Source organism: Chaetodon trifascialis, chromosome 14 (genome assembly GCF_039877785.1).
Source record: "Chaetodon trifascialis isolate fChaTrf1 chromosome 14, fChaTrf1.hap1, whole genome shotgun sequence".
NCBI lineage: Eukaryota > Metazoa > Chordata > Actinopteri > Chaetodontiformes > Chaetodontidae > Chaetodon > Chaetodon trifascialis.
Window position 1 is genome coordinate 7,497,215 of NC_092069.1, and position 23,783 is coordinate 7,520,997.

At 41.5% G+C, this 23,783-nt stretch overlaps 1 protein-coding gene across 2 annotated transcripts in view; it reads left to right on the forward strand.

Annotated features, from left to right (window-relative positions):
* Nucleotides 1-23,783, forward strand: part of alk (ALK receptor tyrosine kinase) — a 320,126-nt gene that overhangs the window by 117,122 nt on the left and 179,221 nt on the right. For both annotated transcript variants that reach the window (XM_070980114.1, XM_070980115.1), the window contains exon 2: nucleotides 10,578-10,688. In XM_070980114.1, coding sequence (XP_070836215.1) covers nucleotides 10,578-10,688 — 111 coding nt within the window. The remainder of the gene's footprint in view (nucleotides 1-10,577; nucleotides 10,689-23,783) is intronic.

A 23,783-nucleotide genomic window follows, 5' to 3' on the forward strand; every position in this document is an offset into this window, starting at 1 on the left:
GATGAAATATCAAACTGGATAGTTCATCATACTCACACAAGCCAACATGTCAGTTGTCTCCTGGGTGATAGAGGCGCTACAAAACTAATCAATGCCTCGATCATTGAGCCAATTCAGATATTGTTTGTCGGGAGCTTTGATGATGTAACAAAGCAAACACCCCAAAGTCATGGTCAAACACTTTGAAGTCAAGGGAGAAATGCTGATGAGCTCTGTAATTTATGTTGTCTAGCATGAAATGCAGATTCCAGAAGCAGTGGCGGCTCCTGACAAATTTCTCAGGGGGGGCAACTGTTGCGATGATGGCTAAGATGACCCGTTCAAATGATATGATGGAGTTGCAGTTGCTAGCCATGTCGATCTTGCAGTCTCCCGAGTCCCGACATGTGCTGTGCATATCGTCCGAGGACGCATCAGTGCATATGATGAAATCCCATTGGGGCAAGCCCCCCGGAGCCCATAGAAATGAATTATAGGGTCCAAAATTAAAAAAAAAAAAAAATCTCAACATGTAAGTCTATGAGAGGGGGCGATTTTCAATCTGACTGACATTGCCCCAAGGGGGCAGGGCTTCTGGTTGGAAAGTGATATTCAGGCTGCTGAATGTCACAGCAATATTCAGGCTGCTGATTGGACAATAATATTACAGCTTAGACCGGCAAAATAAACTCTTTTCTCTCTCTTTTTTTGCATGGCCTAAGGAGGGCGGTGCACTATGGGCCAGCCGCCCCTGAAGTCAAATTCATGCTCTGATTGTTCAGCCCTTACATTTCAAACTTTACTTCATCACAGTGGAGGAAGAATGGACATAATTAAGCAGAAGCCACCCAGTCTGTCTGATTTCCACTTTGTTGTTGAAAAAATGTTTTGTTCCTGAGTTAGTTAATAAAGGACTACATTACCCACAAGCTCACATAACAAGCAGCCATTGAAAAAGTTCTGGCGGTAACTTAAACAAGGCTACCGTAGAGAAGGCTGTTTGGAGCAAAAATCAACACAAAACCAACACAATTTTTTTTCAGATTATTTCATTTATAAGGCAAATGATTGAGATTGATGATTTGACTTTTTCTTTTCTTTTTTTTTTTTTTTTTTTTTTTTTTCTTTTTTTTTTTTTTTGCATAATTTTATGCGGGCTGCACGGTGGCGCAGCAGGTAGTGCGCGTGCCTCACAGCAAGAAGGTTGCCGGTTCGATCCCCAGGTCAGACGGGGCCTTTCTGTGTGAAGTTTGCATGTTCTTCCCGTGCATGCGTGGGTTCTCTCCGGGTACTCCGGCTTCCTCCCACAGACCAAAAACATGCTCATTAGGTTAATTGATGACTCAAAATTGTCCGTAGGTGTGAGTGTGAGTATGAATGTTTGTCTGTCTTTGCATGTGGCCCTGCAATCGGCTGGCGACCGGTTCAGGGTGCACCCCGCCTCTCGCCCATTGTAGCTGGGATAGGCTCCAGCCCCCCGCAACCCCGAAAGGGATAGGCGGTATAGATAGTAGATGGATGGATAATTTTATGCAACAAATAGTGCAAAAAATCTACATGCAGAACAATTTGAGAGGCTTGATGCAATGCTGTTTTCAGACATAACCGAGACGACTGTGCTGAAGTTATTTGTGTATTTACATGCTGAATTTGCTGTTTGCAGTTCCTCCTCGCAGTGTACCCATGGATATACACACAACCACCGCAGGATTATTTTGATACTGAAGACAACTCAGAAAGTGATGATTCTCGGGCAGGTTGTGGAGTTATGAGGAGTGCCTCTTTTTCTGTGAATCCTCAGCGGATTTATGGACATTTTGCGATGGACATCAGAGATTTCACCAGAGATGAGTCACATTGAATCTAAAAATATATGCATCATGCCTGCGTGTTCAGATTTGACTGACTTTGATTCATGACTTCAAGATGCGGCTTTATTGCCTTTATGAGCTGTGTATTACAGCCAATGCAGCTGCTGCTGCTGCAGCTGTTGACTGTGACTATAAGCAGTCTAATTGTTGTTTCTGAAACTGCAGAATGCACCTGGCCCTTTCACCTCATGCTGTATCTCCGGCTCTCCCTCCTTGAAAACCTTTGCTCTAAAACTTTGTTAAAAGCTGCAGTTTCATGTTGACATACTGCAGCTGCACACTACCTGGTCTCTACCAGCAGAGAACAAAGCTCTGGCAGAAGTCACCATCATTATGTTGTGGGTGAAAACAGAATTCTGAGTGTGCTGTGAGTATGAGATATGGTGCCTCTGTGGTGGTACATGAGCCTAAATTTAAATGAGCCCCTTTTTTTTTTTTTTACCAAATCCTTGCATTTCTACAGTCAAACGTGCAGGAACTCACAGTGGGCCATGCACAATAAACATATGCATAGAAGTGTGAGGGCATGTTGCATTATTAATTAAATTAGTGCTTCCATCATTAAATCAGACACCCTGTGGTCACAAACTATTTTACAGAGCATAGCAAATGAGACTGAAGAACTTTTTTTGCAACTTTAGATACCCCTCTTTGAATAAGTCATTTCTATGCATTATTTGTGAATGCTGGGCTGCCTGCTATGTGAAGAGGTGCTGCTGTATGTTTGAGAGCACAACTGGCGGAGCAAAGCCCCGCAGAGAAAAAGGGCGCCAGCGTACAAGAGCAAAATCATTTTCATTAATGAGCATCAGTGAAGCCCAGCTGACGTCTTCATTGTCACTTCGTAGCCCTTTCTTCCGCTGGATAACAGTTCCAGACAGAAGCCTTATGATCCATTTCTTTGATAAAATCACTTGGTGCATGCCTTGAGAGACGAAACAGTGCTTAATCTTACTTTGAATTGCAGGTATATGTGTCAAACGAACATACATGACTTAGAGGAGCCTCTTAAGTGCTGTCAGAAGCTATTCCTGTGATGCTATTTTAGGGCTTGGTGTTTGGCTTAGCAGATATTTCATCATATGTCTCTGATCATTGCAAAGTTTACTGTATTAGCATCTCATTTACACACGCTGCATGTTTAACATCCAGAGCAAACAGTTAAATAGAGATGTTTCTCATGTGTCACTATTCTTAACCTCTGTTCAGCTAGAGTATTTACAATTTGAAACAACTGCATATTGCACTCTGTTACTCTCAATCTAAACCTTTTTACCTCTAAAATCTGCCCATTACTGCTCATTAGCCATTTCTACCTCTCTGCAGGTTGTAATGCTGTCGTCTCCCTTTTAGAATTCAGTGACAGCTATCCAAGAGGGAGAGGCGAGTTTGCTGAGATAGCCTCTTTCTGCAGAGAAGAGGTTGCATCACTGGAGGCCTTAATTAATATGCCACCTAGCGCTTGTTGTTGGCTTTAAGTGGGGGATAAGTTGCTTCTAAGAGGCTTTCTGCGTTTGTCATAAGATGTTGGTACAGGAATTTTTGGGGGCATAAACCCTGTCTTGTAAACAAGTGGGGATTTTGACTGAACTGTAGGATGCAGCTTATTAACTCGGAGTGCTGCCCGTGAAACCTGACTTAACACGAACACTTTAAATCTGCCTCCTCTCTTTAACCCTGTTTAACCTTGGATGCTCGCTGCTTACAACGAGACCTAAACCTTCGAAAAACGTGTGACCTCTATTAATGTAGATGAGATATTTATGAATTATTTAAAGTTACCACAGTGAAGAATCTTTAATTAGGAAGTGCTTGCTGCCTGGGCTCTGTTGGCAGAGGTGTCCAGTGTGAAGTGTGATCAGTGGAATAGCATGTGTGCAAATTACTGTGTGCACACATGTGTTTTGGGGTTGGGGTGCAACGTGTCTGGAATTCTGCGGAGGTCTTAATGGAAGTTGGAGTGCTTAGTGGACATGAGGGCCCCTCTGATGGAAATCAATGCAGCCTTTTGTAGCAGAGAGAGCAGCCAATTCCAGGCCTCAGCTGCCTGATGTGGTGCTGGCAGACTTAGACGAGCATTTAATGACGCGTCACTGGGCCGGACAGGTAATCAATTTATTTAGGCAGTAATGTATGTATCCCAAGGTAAATCTTTAATTAAGGGCCAAAAAGAAGAGGACAATTGTTATGCAGAAGGCCAAGGAGTATGAAAATCAAATAGCATAAATGGATGGCTTCCTCATTTCCCTTTTAATTAGCTGGAATTACTGGAGACTCCAAGCATCTTTAGTTAAGCATGATCTTGTCACCGCAGTAAGGCTCATAAGCGCAAGCCAAGCTTCTGTGTCCAAGATGAAGTCTGTTTAACTTGAGTGCAAACATTGCAGAAGAATGGGATTCCAGTGAAGACCACGCTGGGCCTTGTGTAGACCTGATCCACAACATGTAGACTTACTGTCCCCCCTTTTCATGGCTTCATTTCTGAATTATTGCCCCATCATGAAAAGCAAAGCCTACAAGCACCACATATATCATGTACAGTAAAGTGTGTTCTGTGTGTCCCTCCTGTGTTTAAGTGCCCCATATTTGGAAAGATTTTGCAGGCCTTTGGAACTATCCACTTCAGACTCTTAAACAGAAGATGTGGGTATGGACAATTGGATGATTGAGAGTCAAAAAGAGACAGGGGGATGGACAAGTCTGAGAGAGATGAAACCAACAGGTTGCGTCAAGCCTCAATAGTTAATCCACTAAGCATTTGAAGATTTCAAAGTGTGGGTGGGACAGAATTAGGCTGTTCACTGAGCTGAGATACCCCTCCTCCGTAGTGGTGAGTTGTACATAGAGTGCTGGCTGTGTGTGCATATATGTGGTCATATACTGGTGTGGATAAAAGGCATATCAAAAGTATTTTTTTCAGTGAATACATTTTGAATGAAATTATTTTCATTGGCAACAACCAAAGAGAAAAACAAACAAATTGTTAAATTGTTCAAAATCATTGTGTTAAGTTGTGTTGACACATTATCTTTTTAGATTTAACATTTGCAAGAAGTTTAATTAGACATGCACCTGCCCTCATTCGATAAATATTTCTCCAAATTAGCTCAGAACCTCTCTGTGTCTGATTTATGAAATTGTCACAACAGATCTAAGTGAGTTTGGATGCAGTTAATTAATTGGATTCAGGTGTGAAAATAAGAATTGGCCACACCGATCTCCTTACATCCCCTTTTTCTTTCCCGTTTGATCAAATTCCAAGAGAACCCAGTTATTCCTCATTGCTATTGTGTTGGTTAGCTGGAGCTTTTCTCAAACTGGAGGAAATGTTCACAGGAAACTTGGATTACAGTAAAGCTTTATTTTGCATCATCACACATCATCATGTCCATAGATGTAAGTTGTGACAGCAGTGAGATGCACAAGGCCACTGAATTTGCTTTGGTTTGGTCTGGATTGGTGTCTCCAGTTGGGCATAGCATGCAAAATAGTTTCGCCAGACACACAAACACAGGACAAATCCTCCTCAGACACCTGAACCACCTTAACTGGCTTCTTTTTGATGCATGTTTGTACTCTCAGAGCTCTCCTCCCCCTGTGAAGGTGAGCTAATACTGTAAAGGATTGGCTGCGTGGTGGAGGGAGAACACACACAAGCTGAAGTAATCTTCACTCGGGGTGTGTTTTATTTGTACTTTATATCACACAAACAAGCAGTTCAGGCTGGTTTTGGTGAGACTGTGAAATAAAAGAGCTGTTTAAAAGGGAATAAATGAATAAGGAATGAAGGAGGTCAGCAGGTCTGCACGTGAACTGAACCGACCTCCAGCTCCAACCACGAACTGCCGTGTGGAGGTTCTACCCCTTGTAGTTCACTGGATGCTGTCACTTCCTGTTTGGTGATTTGAATCCATCGAGCACTTTACCAGTCTAAAATACAGTTGAATGAATATTGTTTATCACAACTCTAAATCCGCATTACCTCTTTTACTCAATGTAATATTTTCCAGTATTATTTTAAGACAAATCAAAGAATAGAAAATATATAGCATAACTATTAAGATTCGACAATCTTAGCAGCTATTGTCAGTATAACAAGGGACTGGAAGAGTAAAGTTTACCTGAAGCGATGATCTTATTATTATAGGAAATGAACAGACTAAACATGACGCAGTGGATAGAGATGTTGCTGAAGTGGTCTGCTGTGTTGACTGCAGTGGTCTGTGTGAGTGTGTTTTGTGAGTGTGAGTGGCTGGCCACCCCCAACCACCCCCACCCCACCCCCACCCCCACCACCACCACCACCCCCACCCCCACCCCCACCCCCACCCCCACCCCCACCACCACCCCACCACCACCACCACCACCCCAGGCACCTATGGAGCTTCTCAACACCAAAAGCTTTGGAGCACATTTTGGATTCACCATATATATTTTTTTAAAACTGACAATTTAAACTGACAAAATTATAAAATAAAAATAGAAAACATGCTTGAGTGTGGTGCTAGAACTGTGCACCTCGCAGAGTGAAGAGATGCAATGCATTTTGGGGCCGGTTGAGTGTGTCTAGTCACCTTATGCTGCATAGTCAGAAATTCTTGTTCATCTCGTAGACGTCCAGGCACAAAATAGACACAAAATCCATGTACTATGTTGTTGAAATTAGAAACTGAAGTTGGAGTTGCATTTAATCAATTACTGAATTTGGGTTGAATGCATTTAGAAATGAACGGTGTGGTTTTTCATCCATAATGTGGACACTGGAAGGATTTGAAATGACTTTTTGTCATCAGATTAGCATGTTCATGGCCTGATACTGTATGCTAACAATTCAGCTACAGAGGGCTGGGCTACAGAAATAAGATAACTGATCTTCTGTGCCTGTAAGATGGAATAAATAGAACTGAAGAAACTAGATTGTGCTTTGACAGTGTCCAACCTCCTCTCATAGGTTACAGGTCGGCACAGTGATAATCAAATGCTGAGAGAGACTCTTTTTGACTGCTTGTAAAGCCAGTTTAATTGTTTTATGCTTTGAGATTTAGAAAGTATACTGAGGGTCACCTTCCTTTTAATCACAGGAATCCTTTACAAAACATGCACCACAACTATTATACTAACAATTCACATGTGCTAAATAGATAAGAAGTTGGGTAAGTGCCTCTTCAGGGCAGCCCCAGTGCTGTATGTCTGCCTCTACCTGTCCATGTCAGAATTATTGAATATCAGGACATAATGCCAACCTGTGTCAAAAACAGCCAGAAGTGCCACTCCTATGACAGCCAATCCAGCCAGCTAGCTTGTCCATGCCTGTCTGTCAGTCAGTCTACCTCTCACAACACACGGTGAGTCATCCAGCCAGTCTGCTCCCCCAGCAGCTCTTCAGCCTGTCAGCAGCTACAGCGAGCAGGCAGTCGGCTCTAGCAGCAGCCTGCCAGCTCATGCGATATCCAACCAGCAGGCCAGTTTTCCCTGTAGCAACAGCTGTTGAACCCAAACCATGCTCTCTGTCTGGGTCACAGTGAGCTCCTCTCACCTGGCCATCAGGGTCGGGAAAGATGTCCACCTTTGAAAAGAGACAGCCTCATGCTGGCCCAGGCCAACTCCTCCACTCAGACAACTCCTGACTGATTTTTATCTTTTTTTTCTCTATGATTCATTCATACAAACCATTTTTATTTTTATTTATTGATCCTTGTCTCTTGACTCTTGATACATCTGTGCAGATGAGACAATTTGACGTCACACCATCCTTTCCTGAAAAACTCATTGATGTTGTGCTTGACCTGACCTCTGTTCTTTTTGAAAATGTCACTTTGTTCTCACTCCTATTCTTACAAAGACACAAGCTGTCATTGCTGAGATGTCATTTCACGTCACAGTTTAAGGACAGTCATCCTTTTGTAAGGTTAAAGGATTTTATTTTAGAAAAGGTAAACATTTCACTGAAATGTCAGCCACTTGAATTACTTACATTCTTCTTCTCAACATGTAGGATCTGGCTATTGATTTGGTATCTGTAGCGGGACAACTACTGTGTGAACATGTCAAGCACTAAGTAAGGGATAATGCCCATAATCAGGAATTAATGGGCAACACAGAGGCCAGAGCCTTGCCTCAGAGTAGTCCATTAATTCCTGGTTATGGACACCTCAAAGGCCACTATCTCGCTTATACCATGGTCACGTGCCAAAGGGGGGGGGGGGGGGGTTAAGACCATTAGTTTGTAATTTCATGTGTTTTGCAGTCAAGTTCTCCAGCAGCCATGACTCAGTTTCCATGGCAACACATGAGGGATTGACTAATATTTGGCACAATCATTACCATCCCATAAGGTTCTTATGCAATGGAAACATGTGACACCACTCCAGCAAATAGGACCAACGTCAGATATGACTAACATTGACAGTATGTTTAAGACTAGCTGGCAAGCCAGCCATGTCATTGACCCCAAAATCAGTATCAAGATTTTTCCGAACAAATGACAGACCATGTGTACTGTCAGCTGCAGCCTGAAGTAGTGAGTTGAATAGCAAATGGGGAAGTGAGATGATGGTTTATGTGAGACTATCAGTGATTTCAGAGGGACAGCTTGTGTGTTACAAACACCATCTAAAGGGGTTAAGAGAATGAAGGCACTGAAGGACAATACTCTGTGTTGTAAAGAAGACATTCAGATTTCTTTTCAAGGTCTGACTAGTGGAGGCTTGTATCTTTAGCACTTTTCATGTAATGTTTAAGTAGAGCTTTATCAGCTCTGCTCACCTCGAATCTGGTGTCAGTCATGACATTTCATTCAGTTAAATTAATTAATACCGGCCTTCAGACTCTCTTGACTGGTAATGCCACACTCCTTCTCCACGTTAGTGGACTGGACAGTGGCATAAAACTCCAACAGGATCTCAGAAGTGGAGTTTGCTTTCGTGCTTGGGGTGTTCTTGTGGGTTAATCTAATCTTTTTCATCCTCTGTTTCCTTTCATTCTCCCTGCATTAACTCCTTGTGTTGTTTGTCCCTTTTCTTTCTAATTTCTCTTTCTTCAGCTGCATCCCAGTGATCAAAGTTGTCATGTTCTCCAAATAGATTAAAAGAAATGCTGTAGTAATTAGATGTTAGCTTGTTAACGTGTTGCAATAAACTGTACACTGAGGCTTTGACTGCATCCCAGGCTGCACATTCATTTAGAACAGTGACCAGACACTGCAACTACTTAGTAGGTGGCTATTAGCAGAAATTAATGGACACCCTGCAGCCAATCAAAATTGAGTGTTCATCCAGGCCATGGTATAATTGCATAGAATTGACTCATATCAATTGTACAAGCTGACATCTTATCGAGCCCAGAGGCTTGTTACTGTAAGAACATTTGCATGTCTCAGGAAGGTCAGCATACTGTTGATCTCTGCTCTGCTGTGGCAAAACAGACATAAGATACTCAAGAAGAGAATTGCCAGCCAAGAGGAGGAAATAAAGATTAAGACCTTGGATATTAACTCTGCTAAACTCTATCTCTTATTAACAGTATAGCAATTCTTAGTGTTACAAATGTAGCATTTGCATAATCCATTCTGACATGGATCAATGGAGAGGGCCCTTGAAACAACAAACATCCTCTTCAGGTCATCCGCTGTATGTGTGAGTGGAAGTCATGTTAAGGAAGAATAAACCCTGAACAGTCTGTCTTATTTGGCCTAAACCAAAATGTGCTCAGTTCAGCGCCATGAAAGGCAGAATTTACGATTAATCGCTCTTTAAGGCTCATTTGAAATGACTGCAGGATTTATGCAGGAGTCTCCTTCCTAGCCAGTGGTGTATTGGTCTGTGACTGTGTGCTAATTAACCACAGACTAAGGACAAAGTGAGAGAGATGGTGTGTGTGTGTGTGTGTGTGTGTGTGTGTGTGTGTGTGTGTGTGTGTGTGTGTGTGTGTGTGTGTGTGTGTGTGTGTGTGTTGGCATGTGGCAAGGTGGGGGTACAGAAGTATTAGAGAAAGTTGTTGCATCTGCCTTACAGTAACAGACTTGTGTTCGATCTTGCGATAATTACTCTGAGTTTAGAAGGTGAGAACAGAGTCAAGCAAAATCAGACAAACCCTGTCCTCAGGTAATTATGCAGCCCATCGATATCCAATAACCAATTCTTATGGGCGCTTTTTTTAATCATGACTCAAGTTTATTGTGTCAGCGCTCAGGTTTTACAGACATTAATCTGCAGTACCAATGTTTTAGAGCAGGCATGTCAAACTCATTCCACAAAGGGCCGTGTGGCTGCAGGTTTTTCCTCCAACCAATCAAGAGCACACAGTCTGACCAATCAGCTGTCTGAAGACTGAGATCAGCTAATGAAATGAGTCAAGTCTGGTGTGCTGCTGCTTGGTTGGAAAGAAAACCTTCAGCCACTCGGCCCTTTGTGGAATGAGTTTGACATGCCTGTTTTAGAGGTTTCATCGACTTAGAAATGCATGTTTTTTCATAAAATGTTGAGCAATAAAGTCAAATACCATGCCATAGTTCTGTAAAATACATTCTAATTACAGCAGGACTATCACTTTATCACACTCAAGCCACCACTGGGAAGGGTTTTATATTGTTTAAGATCACACAGCAACATATATGAATGGCAAATCAATGTTAAATTGAATGTCGTAATGTTTTAACAATGGTTTGCTCTCTTACGTCTGTGTGAAATATGCTCTGGAAGTAAGATATGGTTTTGTTGTTTTTTGCAGATGAACAACTGACTGGCAGGACTGCCGCTGACATTCCTGGAGGGTACTGGAGCTTCTCCTGGGTGGCCGAGGACAACCTGAGTTTTCTCAATGACTCCATGCCCATGTCAGGTGAGTCGGACATAGTCAGCCCTCCTCAGACAGATGGACAGGCTAAGGCGTTTCTGTTGTCGCAAGATCCTTTGCTCCCAATTGGCCATGACACCTGGCATCAGCTCTCCATCAGCACACATAAACGTCTCTGTCTCGGCCGCCCTCTACCATCAGCACTGGCATCGGCACAAAGCTGGGTGTGTGTTGCTCAGTCTGTCCATGACCCACTCAAGGACCCAGACAAATACAGCTTCTGAGTAAACATTGCAAGCACATTTGGAGCCTTCCACATAGCTTATAGAATTAGTCATTTCTAATTTCTGTGGGGAGCCGGGCTGGTTATAGTGGTGAAAATGACAAAATAAAACTGTAAGAATATAATTTCCCTTTAATTTACACATAAATGTGACCATGTTTACATGTTTATAGAATCCATATTTCACAAACATGAAAAAAATAAAGAAAAATGACAAACAAAAAATTAATCTTGTATTACATTGAAGGCATAAATGAAACAAGATCAAGGAGTTCCCACAGTGTACTTCTTTGTCATGTCGTAAGACAAACTGAACCTAAGAAACAGAAATGTGATGGCAACAAATAACACAGATAAAGTCAAGCAGAAGTCTTTTAAGAGGACTTGCATTTGATTGAGTTTACTGTAATGAATGTGGATAAAGCAGTTTGATTAAAAAAAAAATTCTTCAAAAGATGCCATTTAAAATTGTGACAAAGTGTGGCTAAAATATTAGCTAGTAATTCCAAGCAATGAAATGTTCATTACATTTTTTTTTTCTCTTCAATCTTTCCAAATAATCCAGGCATTAAGAACCAATTTTTCATGTGCTAACTTTATTTAAAGTTACAAAATCATCCAGTCCTCTGAAGCTGTGAGAAACACAAGGACAGGGCTTGCATACTTAATCAACGTTAAAGGCCAAACATAAAGTCAGAGGGATGGAGAGATAATACATTAATCTTCTAAAACTGCAAATACAGTTAGGTGTGGAATGCAGTTCCCTATATAGGATATTATCATGGGTTCACCGTTACTTAAAATGGCAATATTCAGAGTTTATTTCCTTCTAATATGAATCCTGACTGTAAAATAAATAAATAAATGTTTCCCTGATGCGCATCATATACACTGTAAATGAAATAGCAGGTCTAAAAGCCTCATTTATGCTAAAAACACACAAGTGGCTGCTATGTGATTATAGTGGATTGTTCACTTATCTGAATTGTATGTCAGCTATTGGTGCAGCCATATGTCAAAAATAATCACAACCACTTCACTGCAGTTAGTAAAGCAAATGTGTTGTGACTCCTGTTGTTCAGCTTCTAAAATGACACTAAATATAACAGTCTGTGAAGAACTGGAGCAGCTGCTTCCTAGATTTCCAAATTGGGATTCTGCCTAAGGCAGGGGTGTGTTCTCAGGTGGCCTGGGGTCACATGGACCACCCCTGCAATCTGACTGGCCCACTATCCTAAACCATGAGTAGCTATCTGCATGATGAGTAAATCAGACTTTAATTTTTAAAATATGTAAAATCTTTATGAAAGCGTTTGGAAACAGGTGAATTGCACTGTTTTAAATGTCAAGGATGGTTGTAATTAACAAATGTGTCTTGTGTTGCAAGTGCAGCTCGCAGCTCGTCGCTCCTGTGGCATTACATCACATTTTCTGCAAGAGATTTGCATTGCAGATCGGAAAGTGTCCCCGTTCTGCTGTTGTTTATCTTATTGTCTCATTTGACACACATTACAGTTACAAATGGACATTTCTAAATATGGACTGACTCAATAATGTCTCGTGCAAAGTAATTGTGCACGTGTCATGTGAAGTGATTGAGCAGTCTGTGTAGAGCAGTATTTGAACCCTCTCTCTATTCTGTATACTGGTGAGCCAGAAGTTCGTCTTCTGTATTAGCCAGTGAGTGATGACTACAGTAACCTAGCAGGATTCTGGATGGGTAGGACTAAAGAAAGACAGACTGAGACAACAAAGGAAACGAGCGAGAGCTCACAGCTGCTAAGCAAAACCCTGGTTTTAAGTTGGGCAAAGAGTGTTAAGTTACTAGCTCAGTTATAAGCCCAAACTTTTTGATTGTTTAGTGACCTTGTAAAACGAGAAACTGAGCCTTGTTTCAAGCTGTTTTAGTTTGCTAATTTCACTTAATTGGTACAAACACAATTATCATGCTCCAAACTGTTGGTAGTGAACTGTCACCTTTACTAGTGGGGGATGAGAAGATACTGAATGAGTGTGGAAAACACATTTTGTACTGGGATTCTGAGTAAGTATGGTCAATATGTAAACTGGGTTCATACAGACATTTGTAGTTTAGAGACAGGAGATATTAATTAGTGTTTGTGAGTTTGTGAACAGTGTGTTTAGTTTGCTGCAGCACAGGTGCTGCTACCGGTTTCCCAGAGGTGTCTCACTGCTGCATAAGGAAACTACAGAAGAAGGAAGGGTCACTCTGTAATGCATGAACACACATTGATGCCATGCTTGAAAGCTCTCAATGTAATTAGCATTAGCGCTTTCCAAAACCTTTTTGTTGTTTTCGGTTATTATCGCAATGGGAATTTAAATGTGTGAAGCACCTGTTTTGTGATAAATATTTTGCTTCATTTACATCTTGTGGTTTTGCATTTCCTCACATTGATCATATTGTGATATGTATAGAAACTAATGGGCAATAGCTGTTGCTAAGGCAATGCAAGCAATTTAAGCTCACACAGACAATATAGCTTGTTTAAGATGCCCAGGCCTCATTGAAACACTGAAGCTTTATATCACATGTATAATATATGATTGGCAGGTCTATTTTGCTTTTAAATCAAACTTTTAAACACAGGAATGTAACCAACTGGAAGGTACTGTAATGTCATTAAATTCATGACTCGTGGAGACAGAAATTAAATTAATACTACTCTGACGTGTGTCTATACACACACACCACTCTGCAAGTCAGTGCCCAACTTGGTCCACCCTAGGCTGAAATAAAAGGCTGGAAATTCCACCACTCCATTACCAGATTCTGTGTATTTGGTATATGATACACAATGACTAAAGTTTGAGATCTACATGTGTCTCATTTGCAAGCATCATTTTCTCTGGTACCAGCTTTAATGCGCCATATTTTGCAAGCAGAAAGCAAGCTGGTATGTTTTGGCATTACGTTCCATATGTTCCATTATACATGTGACAGCAAGCTCTTAGTGGACCACTCAAATCAGATGAGAAAGCAAACCTGTTGAGAGGAAGGACGGAGGAAGAACGATGGAGGTGTGAACAGGCAACATGATATAACGCCAATGGTTGGAACAGATGTAGCCATCCACCGTGTCAGTGTCATGTTTTGCATGACCGAGGCGTGAAAAGGACATTCCACAGTCAAGGTAGCAGGTTAGACTTTCATTTCAGGTGACAGTCGCAGTTTGGATAGGTTAAGGAAGAGATTGTGGTCTGGTTAGTACTTCTGTAAAACAGTCAACACTGACTGTTTGCTTCACACGGGAATGGAAAGCTGGTTTCCAGTTTGTCCTTTGCTCCCATTTTTTATCTTGCAGGTACAGCACTTTCATACACCTGTCTAGTTGTCACATCTACAGTAAGTGAGGCAAAGCTTGACAAACACTCGCTGTCCTGTAGTGCATCAGTGGGTCTGTTTCACATGTCGGTGTGGGACTGGGAGCAGGAGTCTTCAGTCCAAGTTGGTTTCTACACCACGTCAACAACACCAGCTTCCAAGGCTAAAATAGACAATTGCCAGTGCATACATAGAAGGGCACTCAGAGACTGCAGACCTCCACTGAGGCCCGTAGTCCACTCCTCTATGAAATGCACTTCTACAAGCACTAACTTCACCATCAGTGTTTATCTGTTGTTCTTCTGAAGCGTAAATTTTGAATAAGTTTTCCTTAATATCTCTCGTGGAATTTACTGAAGACAATTCACATTTAGATGTGATTAAGATTATAATTAATAGCATGATATGAGTGTACTTCTGTCTCCATAGCCACGCCTTTTTTTGGAATGAAAATTGTTCTTTCACTTATGGTGATGTTACAGCTGTACCGGTTCTCCCATGAAACCAAGCGCTCCATAACAACTGCTTTCTGTATAAAGTCTGACAATGTGTTATCCAGGAGGATTACTGATACCTGTGAATGTGGACTGTGATATTGAATCATATTTCTACAATTAGCTGTGTCTTGTTACTCCGGAACATATTCTGCCAGGGCTTGCTCTATCTCGCCGTGTTAACGAAAGCAAAAAATAATGCGTGCATCCACCCAATGATTTGGATCCACACCAATATTTAATAGGCTCTTCCATGGCCCATGTTACACCCTTCCACCAAGGTTGGAAAATCAGGTCAGTAGTTTTTTCCACAATCCTTCTGACAGATCAACAAACCAACAATCCAGACTGAAAACAGAACATCCTTGGTGGAGGTAAATATAATGCTGAAGGATGAACAGACCCGTAGGAATATGTACTATGTCGAACTAGTCAATAAATAGAAGGTAGAGGACCTTTCTATATATAGCTGTTGGTAGAGTAATGATTTCCAGTAATGACTGAGGCTAGCATGGCTGAGCTAAAATTGACATTAGAAGCAATCTGAGTCATAAGGGAAGTAATATGAGCGCAGTATTACAGCCCTGGGTATGAACATCTGCCCAAACAGGCTTATTTAGGCAGAGGTGCATCCTTGTAACATCAGACTCTCAAAGCCCATCCACATCGCTTGGCGGCAACAGCTTTTTTCGTCCCTTTCTAACCTCTTCGAGAATGGCAGGTCATCCTCTAAGTGATGATTCAAAGTCCCAACATCCTTGACTGTGAAACCCCGGGACCTTGCGTCAACTGCCTATGGCTGTGACAGCCTGCAGTGGACCTAACTGTAATTGGTGTCAGTTAGGAAACGGATCACCCCACCGTTTTTTGAATCAATCAATCTGTCATGCCCACAGCCAATTGCATTTTCTATTATTTCATATCATGACAGCACTGACCTCTCATCTCTTGTATGTTAGCAAACCACAAGAGGAGGTTTTTTCCTCTGTGTAGTGATTAGCGAGGAACGAGCGTGATCAGCTAGCGTAATGTGGCTGGACCAGGAAGGGTCACATCTGGGCCGTAAAAGCCAGATGACTACAAATGCTCCAAATGAATAATGGCACAGTTCAGCGAAACAAATTAAATCCTGATTACCACAAATGTTGTGGAGTTTGCCAAAATGTTTATTAGACCTACGAGAACAAATGTAATATGTTAACTTGTGCATCATTTCATGTCTGTTATTATACTGTCTTCTCCAATGGTAACTGATGCATGTGTGGGCATATTTGTGCCCTGTGTGTCTTTGCTTGCGGGGATCAAATGTTTTCTCAAGCTAAGAGGATAAAAGCCCTTCAGAGTGAAGACATTTCAATGCTTATTTACTTCTTGGAGGAGCTTTAAAAGGTTAGGTGGTGTTGAATTGTGTTCCGTAGGACAGCTTCAGAGGCTGCTGAGAAAAAGGTTTGGGAGAGGGCATGTCTCAACACATGGCATGGTGACCATGGCTTTAGGCTGCAGTGATAGATCTCAGCTTTCCCTACAGCATCTGCTGTCCGCTGGCATTTATTACCAACTACAAAAGCCAACACAGAGTGACTGGATACTCGCCACCAGCTGCCCTATACTCCGCCTCCCTCCCTCTCTCCTGCCTCCATGCTTCCATTAGCAGCCTTTAGCTGCAGGGGCTACACAGTAAGCCAGCTTCCTTATTTGCATTTCAGTGCTGTTTAAATGACTCGGTTGTCATTGTGTGACAGTAATGTCAGTAATGTCAGAGCCCCCTGACCTGAACTCTCTACTGCCTCCTACCTAAAGTGTGTCATCTTCCCGTGGGAATAGCAGCCTGTTGCCACATTCTGTTCAGCAGAACCTTTCCCATACGCCATCTTTCTCGCTCTAGACCTATTCTCCTCATCGAGATGGATTGTCCTGGTTCAGCTGGGGCTGCCAGCTGTAACAGAGGCACTCAGATGGATGCTAGCCACTTGAGGAGTTGCCGTGCTCTACAATAGAACATCTGCCTCACTCAGCTGTTAGTGCTGTTCTTGTGTAATGAGACACAGAAGTGGAATAAAACACATTTGCAAAGACGGGGGGTATAAAAGATAGAGCAGCAGTGCAGGTGCTTAAATATGGCATCTTCCTGGAGTCACATCATTCAGGCCTTCCAGCCTCTACTGGTGTGCACATTGTTCCATTTGCATAGCTTTTCATGCTGTGGAGTATGGCTTGAATGATCATTTGTTTGCCTGCATGACTGGTTTAAGCAAATAAACAAAAAAAAAAGTTGATTTTTAAGCTGTCTTGATATTTTGCAAAATACAGGGTGTAAAAGAGCACAGATTTCAGGATGACGCACAAGCTGTCTTTTAACATCACATCCAGGGGCCATCAGAAATTCAAACTCTGCTGCATTAGTAACAGGAAAGACAGCGAGTCTCTTAACACTAATTCTCAGTTTCCCACTTATGCTCTTCAAACACTAAGGTGTCATTCAAATCACGGCATTAGTCTAACATGTTGAATTTCCCACTCTGTAAAATTGGAGATCTTGCCGAACATCTGCTTTAGATGTACAACCCGTCAGAAAAGAAATGATGAGAAATACAAACTACTGAAATGAAGGGGAGCATCTTATCAGTTTAGCTTGAATCTAGCTTGTAGGTGCACAGTTGTTAATGTTAACGACAATCATCAAACAAGCTCACAGTGAGAAACGTTTATAATGAGATACGGTACAGGCCTGAGTTTCACAGGTAGCAGCCGATTGCTTTCACTCTAAAACCACATGTGCAAATTCTAGTTGTTTGGGTTCTCTGAATCGTGGGACCAATTTGAAATCGAAGAGTCCGTCTCGGATGGAAATTCAATGAGCAAATGAATAGAATTTGCTGACAAGAATTTACTGCTGCTGCTTTTAATGGCTCAGAGTTGTTATTGAGTGGGACAATGAAAAACTGGTAAACTGTTTTAATGATTTGGAACATACTGTAAGGCTTTTTATGGTTTTGATTTTATCTGCAGTTTCTTCAATATCCTCAAGGCCTTGGAGGGTCTGTTGTGAAGAATTTCTCTTGACCCCCTGCCAGCATGCTGCCTTTGTAGTGTTGAAGAGTGGATGCTATGGATAAGGTGAAGGAGCCTGTTCACACGGAATGGGAAGCCTGACATATGACTTTGATCCTCTCTGATCTAGACTCCAAAACTGCCATGTGCAGTTAGTTGAGCCAGAAAAAGCTGATGAGCCAAGCACTCCATCTTAAAACTTCCAGATCCATGTCTCTGCTTTTCGCTGCTGTCAACAAACAAATCACATTTGATCACCTTCAAACCCGTCCTTAAGAGAGGAGACATTTAATTGCTTTCGAAAAAATAAGCAGTACTGATTCATATCAGCCCATATTGGGTAAACAAAAACAGGCAATGAAACAAGCCATTGCTTATTAATTTGTGTCCCCAGCAATAGAATCAGAGTTGTGTGCTCGAAGCTTGGATCATTTCTTTACAACACCTCTCCTATCCGCTGTTCGTCAAAATCACTTGCCACTCAACTATTCATCTGTGTGTGTTTGACAGGACAGCCCCAGCTCCCTCAAGGGAAAATGAATTTGCCTGGAATACCTAGGCCATAAAAAGTGTAATGGACACATAAATAAGCACAGGCAGACACAATCTCATTGTAATCAGGAAATAAACATATTCATCATCTCAGTTAAAGGGTTTCATGGGGGAATTTGTCAGCACAGTTTTTACTCTGGATCCACAAAGAGACATACATCATTAGATGTAATTTATTTGATGTCAAAAGCACTCCTGCGCAAATCCAGCATCTCATTTTTTTAAACATGTAATCACATAGTTGTGTCCTACTGGGAATTGACTAGTTCATTTATATACAAAATTAAGATGGCCACAGTTGACTCACATCTCAATGACCTTCGGCTGCGTAACGCGACACACCACTCAATCTCTGCTCCGTTTGATGAATGAGGTCAGGGTGGTAGTGTCGTGATCGGCTCATTAACCAATCACACACTCATGTTACACAGTCAGAAGTACTGGCAGCTCCGAAAATGCGCTGCTTAATTGCGAACGCCGCTAAAATTTACTAGCGTTTTCACAGTGAGTTCATTCCCTTTAAAGCAGTTATTGTGTGGGCAGCACCATTTACATGCTTCCAGTGATCTGCTGCCTTTGTTTATATTGAATAACCAACTTGTGTTATAAAAGCATTCACGTAGGGGAGGCTGCGCTGTTAATGGAGCTGCTGAAATTACAAGCATGTATGAATAATCAGCCATACATAGCTTATTGACCCTGATCTTCCATGTGGGCAGGCATAGAAAGACAGGTCAGTTGTTATTGTTTTGTTCTTTCAGTTTTCTTTTTTTTCTTTTTTTTTTTATTCCTAACAGTTTTCTTTTCATGGGGGCCATGAGGTCCATTAGGTTGGTTCTGGCTTTAAATCTCTCTTAATATGAAATGACATGCAGGAAGTAGGAATTCACCATTTTGAGCTTCAGATGTAAGACCTTTAAATTCTCTCTGTGGTTTTGCACGTGCAAGCGCTTGTTTTATGGTTTCATGCCATCGCATCTTGTGTATCACCACAACCAATGATCATCATGATCTCTGAGGTATTAAGATAACAACAGGGTTTGAGTAACAGATCCATTAAAAACAATGATAATGTGATTATCATCAATATTGTGCTCTGGCAGCATTTAGAAAGTATTGGGTAACAGGACTGATGGAATTACATTCAGATGAGATGACATAAAATTAATGGTGTGTCGATTGGAAAAGGAAGAAATGAAACCCTTTGAAATAATATCTCTGTGACGGCACATGGCAGCTCTTTTGATTGAGCGTCTATTTCAGTTCACTCAGATCAGACAAGCTGAAAAATGTTTAGGCGTTACATAATTTTGACATAAAGCAGTGCCAGTATTTCAACAAACAAGTCACTATATATCTGTTTTAATAGCTTGAATTTATCACTTCAATTCATAAAGTCATTATTAAGGCTTTTCTGGAAATGACTCTTGTGTAACAGATATCTGTAAGTGTCTGTCAAAGCCACTGCGTATACATCATTTAATCTGACGGCTGTAACACACAGTCAGTCTGTCTTTTAGTACTTAAGCGCTTACTGAAATCTAACTTGGCGTCTATTGCATTTTTATCATAGCTTGGATATGCCTGTGCTGAACAGTGTCAAGGTCTGCAGTGACGTCACAGTTTGCAGCATGAATTAGAGCCACTGGAGCCATGTGCAGATTTTAGCTTTTCAGCTCCATTTCCACTTACAGTGACCTGAAGAAGAAATGATGTGCTGCAGGGATCCAGTCAACCATAGGAGTATTATTTTTTCCCCTTTATTCAAAAAGTTAATACACACACAGTAGAAGTAATTTATCTACTTTTACAGTATTCCCCCATTATAGCTCAATCATACAAGAGGACGACATTTAGGAATTGTTTTAGGCTTTCTTCGCACCACAAGGTTTTCTGGAATCGAACAAAAATTAAGCACATAAATTCTTCTCTCTGAGATATTACACTTTCACAGTGAGCACCTGATTCAATTTCAAACAGTGCTGGCAGTAATTACTCTGTGCTTGGGGACAAATTAAATATTCAAACAAACTTTTTAGTGAGGGAATGTTTGTCATGACCCGCTCTTTATAATGTAATTAACAGTGCTCTGCCAAAACATTAGGGGGCAACCAAGGATACCTGTTGGTAGATACAAATGGGAGAAAACTCAAACAGTGTGGGAAGAGTTTTTTATGGTACCTGCCATTTCTTTAAATAGCTTTTCTATTTGCTTTGATTAAATTGTGCAATGGTGTAATGAAAAGGTAAACAGACCCAAGCTTAGTTAAGTTAAAAAAAAAAAAGGATTGTGAATTCAGAGGATATTCAGATTTTTCAAAAATCTGATGTGATTGTGAATGAATGGGCTGTAAAAGCCGTGTCTCCGGTCATTCAGCAAGTCATCGGCTCTTAGTCACTTCGCACATGCAGAAGGTGGGCGAAATGGGATGACAGATCCACATCTTGCTTACCACAGTTGAATCATATCTCTCAGCCCCATTTGGCAGCACACAGAGGTGCTCAGCTCGTCTGTGTGCCAAGTGTGTGCTTGAATATTGGTATGATATCTGAGGGTGGAAAAAAGCGGGGAGACAGCTCTGAAACTTATGTCTGTGTTAGGCGTGTGTAAAGTATGCAAATATGCGTATGTGACCAGTTTTTGAAAATATTCTCAAAACATACGCATATGCATGCATACACATTTCACTTCCAGCACAGTTTCATTGTGAAAGTTGGCCACAAAATGTGCAGATTACAAACCACCAACAAGTCACAAATTACTGGAAAGCCTCTCTGGCCCATACAGTAAATTGATTCTCAGCCTGGGTGAATATCAGTCATTCCTGATGACCATTTTGTCAGTCCCTATTGAATGGTGTGATCAATGTATTCTTGAGTGTGAATATGTTTATTTGCTTCTATATGAGTCAGGACAACTGTGCCGATCCCAGCTCAGTGTGGCTTTAAAGCCTCCAGTTATGGTCACTGAACACACTGCATCATTCTGCCCATGCTACATAGACATTTATTGAAGGAAAGGAAATGAGCTTTCACTGCAACCTTGGACTTTTCAATTTCTCCACATCTCATCAGCCCTGAAGGTCCTCAGCTGCGATGAGCTCCTGAAATCAATGTTTTTTTGTCAAATGACAAGTTTTAAGCATGGAAACCATTACATTTACTGGCACTAAGTGGGTGAGAACGACTGCCGCTATGATTCCTCTGAAGGCAGCTGCCTCCTCAAGTGGACAGGCATGTAATTTAAGGGCAGCCTAGTGCAGCCTTGATGCCACCTCATTAGGTAAAGCTCCTTTAAAGCATTCAGTCCAATGTCTAAATTCACTGGTAACTTGTTCAATCTGTGTTCTAAGTCTCCTTAATATATGTTAAATACTGTAGACCAAAATGTTTAAGGGGATTAAGGAGATTTCTGTTAATGGAGTGAGATACTGTATGCAGTCAGGAAACTGAAAATACAATAGAGGGGAGCAGAATTTTGTACAGAAACTTTGAAAAATTGGTTTGTCACATTAATAAGTCACATGTGCAAGTCCTGAAGTAATATGGTGAGAATTATTCAAATCAAATCTAATCAACTTTATTTATAGCACTTTTCATACATAAAATTGTAGCACAAAGTGCTTCACACAGAAAAAGAAAACAAAACAAGACAAATAAAAACAAGAACCCCACCCTCCCGCCCCCATATGTCCCTCCCACCCCCACCCACTGACACAGACCCACACATCCACTCTCACTCACACACACACACACACACACACACACACACACACACACACACACACACACACACACACACACACACACACACACACACACACACTTTGCTTTTAACGTGGCCTGGTACTGAGGATCCTGGTGAGGAAAATCGCATAAAGGGGCCATCCACACCAAGAGGCACCACTGTCCGCAGACATCGGGAGCACCGCCATGGTGTGGAGGGCCCTCATGAGGAGACACTGGAGCTACCAAAAGAATAAAACGTAGTCTAACAGTAATGTCTAAAAGCAATAAGAGCTGAGATAATTCAAAGAAATAAAATGCGCAAAGACTTAAAATAAGTGAATTGAATAAATGGAAATCTATTCAAAACATTGGGGAGTAGTAAAAGAGTCAAATAAATTAGGCTGATGAATAAATATGTCGATAAAATAAGAATAAAATAAATAGATAAATGAACAAATGAAATAAATAGATAAATGAACAAATAAAATCAATTAAACGCCAGACCAAAAAGGTGTGTCTTGAGCCCCCTTTTAAAAATATCAACGGTCTCTGCGGCTCTGAGGCTCTCTGGCAGGCTGTTCCACAGATAAGGGCCGTAATGGCTGAATGCAGCCTCACCGTGGGTTTTTGTCTTAATTCGTGGAATGGTTAAAAGGCCGGTACCAGAGGACCTCAGGGTCCGCGAGGGCTGATATGATAAAAGCAGGTCAGATAAATAAGATGGCCCAAGACCCTTAAGACATTTAAAAACCAATAAAAGAATCTTAAAATCAATCCTGAAGCGGACGGGGAGCCAATGCAGCGATTCTAAAACTGGTGTAATGTGCTCCCGCCCTCTGGTCCTCGTCAGCACGCGAGCGGCTGAGTTCTGTAATAATTGTAGGCTATTGATGTTCTTTTTGGGAAGACCAGAGAGCAGGGCATTACAATAATCTAAACGACTCGAGATAAAAGCATGCATCAGCACCTCTGTACTGGCCTGAGAGAGAAACGGGCGGACTCTGGCTATATTCTTGAGATGGTAAAAACCTATCTTTGTAATATTCTTTATGTGTTAAGTGAGCTCAGAGTCACAAATAACGCCCAGGTTCTTTACACATTGTGAGGGTTTAAAATCTTGTAATTTTGCTAAAAGTTTCTCTCTCTGGCCTTCAGGACTGATGACTAAAACCTCTGTTTTATCCTGGTTGAGCTGGAGGAAATTATCTGCCATCCATGACTTTATATCTAAAATGCAGTTAAGAAGGGCATCAAGTGGCCTTGTGTCATCAGGAGACACGGCGATGTACAGCTGCGTATCATCAGCGCAACTGTGGAAACTGATGCCGTGCCTCCTGATGACATCCCCCAAGGGAAGCATGTAAAGATTAAAAAGAAGTGGGTCTAAAATTGACCCTTGGGGGACCCCACATTTAATTTCATGTGTTCTGGAGGAACATGTATCCATACTTACAAAGAAAGATCGATCCATGAGATAGGAGCGGAACCAGTTAAAAACAGTACCAGAAAGGCCACCAGGTGCTTCAGTCTGTTTTTTGAAATGTGATGGTCTGCTGTATCAAAGGCAGCGCTAAGATCCAGTAAGACCAATACTGTCAGCTTTTGGTCTATATCAATCAATCTAAATTGCACCTGGTGTCATTTAAAATCTTCAAAAGTGCTGTCTCAGTACTGTGGTTCATCCT